General features: G+C 49.2%; 1 protein-coding gene across 1 annotated transcript in view; it reads left to right on the top strand.

Moving 5' to 3' along the window:
• LOC123520979 (sec1 family domain-containing protein 2-like) overlaps nt 1-5,985 on the top strand; it is a 36,472-nt gene that overhangs the window by 21,939 nt on the left and 8,548 nt on the right. Inside the window, exon 3 of the mRNA XM_045284058.1 lies at nt 4,561-4,680. Within this exon, the coding sequence (XP_045139993.1) occupies nt 4,561-4,680 (120 nt within the window). The remainder of the gene's footprint in view (nt 1-4,560; nt 4,681-5,985) is intronic.

The following is a 5,985-nucleotide window of genomic DNA, read 5'->3' as shown; positions in this document are numbered from 1 at the left end:
AAAAAAAAACAAAAAAAGAAAAGCCTTTCTGTCAGATTAAGGTCATGAGGCAGGAGTTCGGGGCTGGAGAGAGAGCTTTTTCTAGGAGAAGATACTTCTGGAGTGAGAATGGGACTTACGAAGGAGCCCTGGTGGCTCCATGGTTGAGCATGTGACTGCTAACCAGATGTCAGTGGGTTTGAACACACCAGCTGCTCCGTGGGCGGACTCTGTGGCAGCCTGCTTCCATAAAGACTACCCCACAAGCCTCGAGCTGATTCCATCTCATAGCGACCCTATAGGTCGGAGTAAAACTGCTCTGTAGGGTTTGCAAAACAGGAGCAGGCACCTCATCTTTTTCCCAAGGAGCTGCTTGTGGGTTTGTACCACCAACCTTGAGGTCCGCAGCCTAGCATTTATTCCATATTACCCTAGGGATCCTTAGGAAATCTCACGGGGCAGATCTTCACTAGCCTATCAAGTCAGTATGAGTCAGAATCAACTGAGTGGCAACAGGTTGGGTTATTTTGTTTTGTTTTCAGGGCGTGAGGGAGGAGGCCTGGTTAAGTAGTGGTTCACCTGCCAACTGAAAGGTGGATGCCTCAGACCCACCCAGGGGCTCCTTGAGAGTAATCTGCTTTCCAAAAAATGATGCCCTAGGGAAGCCTTCTTTGTCTCTTCGCAGGGGTCACACGAGGCAGAATCAACCCAGCAGCATAGTGAGGGAAGCAAAGGAGAGAGGGAAGAGAGTTTCCTAGAGAAAACGATGTCTGCTGCACAAAACTAAGTTATACCAGCGATACACAACTATCCCATGGCTGGAATGCCCAGGCACTCCCCAATGGAGCAGGTGGAGGCGAACGCCCACTGCTATGGCCTCGACTAGTGCGTGGGCTTCTGATCTTTCCTACTGATTTGTGAAACTCCCCAGGGTAGTTAACAGGAGATGAAGAAAGCAAAGTACAATGAAAGGCATTAGATGTCAGGTGGGTGCTTACCCTTGCCATACACATTGAAAGAGCTGCATGCGAGAGGGTCTCCAGGGCACTGGTTTTCTCCCTTTGGGCAGAGGCCACACAGATGTGTCTACTCTGTGAGAGTGGATCACAATGTATGCTCAACTCTCACTGCCATGTAGTTGATTCCGACTCATAGCAGCCCCATGGAACAGGGTAGAACTGCCTCAGTGGGTTTCCAAATCCGCAATTCCTTATAGGAATAGAAAGCCTCCTCTTTCTCCCTCAGAACACCTGGTGGTTTCCAACTCCTGCATTCTGTGGTTAGCAGCCCAACCCATAACCCACTATGCCACCAGTTCTCCATTGCAATGTACACTTATGTCTGCTTCAGCCCACATGTTGTACTTCAGTACAGCACTCAAGAAAGAATCTTAAGCATTACCCAGGGCACGAGCCATGGTGCTTGACTCCAGCAAATAGAGTATGGGATAGAATGAAATAGAGGCATACCCCAAAGCCACATTATAAAAGCTGTATGGACTGAGCCCAGGGGCTTGGAACTTTATCCTCAGATCTATGAGAAGCTACAGAGAGACTCTGAGTGGGAGATAGGGCTGAGAGAGAGATCTTTAAGAATGTGGCCCCTAGCTCCTTGATTTCACTTTAGTTAGTAACCTTTGTCACACACCTTTCTGGATTTTAACCAGGCAGCATTCCCATGCTCTGTTCACACGACCGTTTCTTGGTCTATGTACAGGTTCTGCATGAACCCAATGAAGTGTTCTGGCATTTCCTCTCTTCTCGAGGCTATGCAGAGTTTGTTGTGATCCATACAGCCCCATGCCTTGGCATAGTCAATCAAACACAAGTGAGCATCTTTCTGGTAGCCTTTGCTTTCAGCCAAGATCCATCTGACAGCAGCGATGGTATCCTTTGTTGTGCAGCCTCGTCTGAATCCAGCCTGTACCTCTGGCAGCTCCCTGTCAACATACTGCTGCAACTGTTGCTGGATGATCTGCAGCCAAATTTTGCTTGTATGTGGCATCCATGACATTGTTCTACCATCTAGCTTCCTTTAGGACGGTCCAGATGCGGATCTCTTTCAGGCGGCTGGCCAGGCCTTCCAAATGTCCTGGCAAAGCCGAGTGAGTGCTCCCAGGGCTTTGTCAGCTTGTTGGAACATTCTGATGGGCGGTCTGTCAATTCCCAGACTTTGTTGTGGGCCAATGCAGCCACTCTGTGAGGAAGATGTGGCCGTCCGCTGCCGCTGCCACGAAGAGCTGCATGCAGCTTGGACTTCCTTCGGCACCTGTGTTAGCTCTTGAAGTGGTGGAATGTCGCCTATCTGTGTTGGATACAGTGACCCAGTGTATCCTTCCCATCATCTCTTGATGCCTCCTGGGCCCATGACGGTTCAGGAGCAGCATTCTGATCTTCTATATGGGAGACTTGGGCCTGACGCCCTGCCAGTGCACCTCATGAATACATGCTTGTGTGTTGCTTTGATGCTAAACAGATTTCAACGGAACTTCCAGGCTAAGATGGCCTAGAGAGAAGAGCCTGACCATTAACTTCCAAAAAAAAATCATCCAATGAGAATCTTAATGCTTACAAGGCTCCAATCTGCTTACTTGTACCAAGTAAAAGAGGGGTGAAAGCCTTAGGCAAGAACTGAGGGAGCTAAGGATCTCACTAAATCTGAGGACTCACTCCATCAGGGACTTGAAAGGAGAGATGAGACAGCACAGTTTAAGAGGAGTCTTAGGTGTGGGCTCAGGTGACTGGGAATGTGGTGGTACTGTTAGAGACTCAAGAGCAGGGGCATACTTGGTGGTGGCGGTGGGTGGGCATGCATCAAGTTTGAGAGCTGTGGAGTCTGGGGATCCTGGGAGACATCCAGACAGTGGTGTTCCTGGTACTCAGTAGAAAGGTGTGCGCTCAAGGCGTAGCTTTTGGAAGAATATATGAGAGTGCTGAAGGCATGCGAGTGGAGAGGTCCTCCAGGCTAATGTGCCCAGTGAGGAAGCCCAGGTGCCAAGGATGGAGCCTTCATTGACATTGACAGTATTCGTTTCCTTGGGCTACTGTAACAGTGCCACAACCTGGGTGGCAGAGGACCGCAGACAGTTATTCTCTCTTAGTTTAAAATTAAGGTGTCAGCAGGAGCCCTGGTAGGACAGTGGGTTACAACTTGGGCCGCTAATCACAAGGTAAGCGATTTGAAACCACCAGCTGTTCTGTGGGAGGAAGATTTGGCAGCCTGCTTTCATCAAGAGCTCCAGTCTCGGAAACCCACGGGCGCAGCTCCACTCGGTCTTCTAGGACCACTACTGGTCAGAATCAACTTGGTGGCAACCTGGTCGGTTTGGGTTTGGTTTCATGATTTTCCAGGCTCCAGATCATTGAGATCTGACTTCCAGGATCACCTCCCAACAATGGCAGTGTGGACGGGGACTAGCCAAGACAATACTGGCCCTCTGGAATAGAGTAGAACTGCCCCATGGCATTTCTCAAGCTGTACTCGTTCCAGAAACACACTCCCACATGGTTTTTTCCCCACAGAGCGGCTGGTGTATTCAAACTGCCAACCTTACAGTTAAGGCTGGAGGTTCATGTCCACCAGAAACATCTCTGGGGAAAGGCCTGGTAATACACTTGAGAAAGTCGGCCATTGGAAAGCTGTGGAGCACAGATCTACTCGAACATGCCTGGCATCACCAGGACTCAGAGTCAACCCCACAGCATCTGGTTTGGTTTGGTTGTTTTAAGGTGCCATGATAAGCATTTCTATATAATAGGCCATTGATATATCTGATCCTGAATAAGTCCTCATCTCTCAGGTATGTTTATCTCACCTGCATTATGGAAGTAGCTGCCCTGGGGACCACTGGGAGTCTAATTCGAATCACCTGATTAAAAGATACTTTGGCCAAAAATCATATCATTGTGAATGAGGGGGACTGTGAAGAGGGGACCCAAAGCCCATCTGTAGGCAACTGGACATCCCCTTACAGAAGGGTCGCAGGGAGGAGACGAGCCAGGCAGGGTGCAGTGTAGCAAAAATGAAACATACAACTTTCATCAAGTTCTTAAATGCTTCCTCCCCCTCCCCACTATCATGATCCCAATTCTACCTTACAAATCTGGCTGGACCAGAGGATGTACACTGGTACAGATAGGAATTGAAACACAGGGAATCCAGAATGGATGATCCCTTCAGGACCAGTGGTGAGAGTGGCCATACCGGGAGGGTGGAGGGAGGGTAGGTTGGAAAAGGGGAACCGATTACAAGGATCTGCATATAACCTCCTCCTTGGGGGACGGACAACAGAAAGATGGGTGAAGGGAGACGTTGGACAGTGTAAGATATGGCAAAATAATAATTTATAAATTATCAAGGGTTCATGAGGGAGGGGGAAGGAGGGGGGGAAATGAGGAGTTGATGCCAAGGGCTTAAGTGGAGAGCAAATGTTTTGAGAATGATGAGAGCAACGTATATACAAATATGCTTTACACAATTGATGTATGTATTGTGGTAAGAGTTGTGTGAGTCCCCAGTAAAATGATTTTTAAAAAATCCCTTGGCAGCACCCCATTGACGCTCATGATGTTTGCCTTGCAGGTGAGCCGGCCCCATCCCAGCGACCACCCTCTCCTGATCCTCTTCATGGTGGGTGGGATCACCGTGTCTGAAGCTAAAATGGTCAAAGACCTTGTGCCTTCCCTGAAGCCAGGAACCCAGGTACTCAGTCCTCGGGGTGTGGCAGAAGCTGGGAGGGCAAGGGTGAAGCTTCCCTAAGATTCCAGGGGCCCCATTCCTGCACTGTCTTCCAACCTCCATCCTACCTGCCAGACCAGCCCGACACTGCCTAGGAAAGTGCCAGCTCCCCCTGGTCAAGTCCATCGGGATGGGTTAACTTCTGTCACCAAGGCAATCTCCATCAGAGACACTCTTTGGTGTTCAAAATAAGTGACCCTCCAAATGAGGGAGTGGGGAGGCCATGGAGGGTGTGGGGAGAGTGTACCCTCGGAGGCCTTTGCTGTCCTCTAGGCCGCTGTGCTACAGGGCTGTCAACCCCACTCCAGCAGTTAAGTACAAATGGAACCATGCAGGGACCTTGATTACTTATATAAGCAGCCATAACATCATATTTCCACTACCTATCTGGTACTTAGTTAGGTAGTCATGAATTCAGGATTGTGTGTCACATCTTGAACACTGGACACCTCACCTGTGTCATTGTGCCACAAGGTAGGACCAGCTCTTTGGGAAATCACACCAACCATTGATTCTTGTTGAAATTGTGGACAACCAAAATCTGGGACATTATCATCTAGAAAGACCAATCTCTAGACAAAGATGTAATGTTCGGTAAAGTAGAGGATCTGTGAAACCCAACTTGAGCTGTACAAGCAGCATAGCCAGATGGCCTCCAACATCTAGACCTTGAACATGGGACGGAGTAGGCGACATGTCACTCCATCATGTGTGAGGTCGCCATGAGTCACAGCCAACATGGTAGCAACAAACAGCAAAACCACGGTGCCCTATATACCAACTGCTCTTCGTCCATATCTTCCCTAGTTGCACATTTAAGGGTAACTTGCAAGGGACCAAAATACACAAGCTCACAATCATCTCTGTGAAGTTGGATACATCGATTACTCAACAAGCACTTGATGGGCAGCATCTCCTGTATGGCCATGACTACGCTCTCTGCTGAGGACACGGCATTGGTTGAGCCCGATGAGCTCCTGCAGTCATGGAATGCCCCCCGTAACAGGGGGAGACAGAAAATAGATAAGGGAACTCAAGTTGGTGGTGAGAACCACTAAGCACATAGTGGGGTGCTCTCGTAGGGAAGCCACCAGCGGCAGGGGGACTGCCTTAGTTGATGTGGTCTCCTCCTGAAAGAGCCCCAGTGGTGCAAACATTTAAGTGCTCAACTGCTAACCTACAGATTGGTAGCCCCATAAGCAAATGTGGTGAAGAGAGCAGATGGTGCCCGGCTTTCAAAAGATATAGCATCTGGGGTCTTAAAGGCTT

The sequence above is a fragment of the Echinops telfairi genome, unplaced genomic scaffold, assembly GCF_000313985.2.
Source record: "Echinops telfairi isolate 266 unplaced genomic scaffold, ASM31398v2 ScPeMD7_7468;HRSCAF=8506_0, whole genome shotgun sequence".
In the NCBI taxonomy this organism is placed as follows: Eukaryota; Metazoa; Chordata; class Mammalia; order Afrosoricida; family Tenrecidae; genus Echinops; species Echinops telfairi.
Note: the sequence above shows the minus strand (reverse complement) of the source record. Positions and strands in the feature narration are given on the sequence as shown.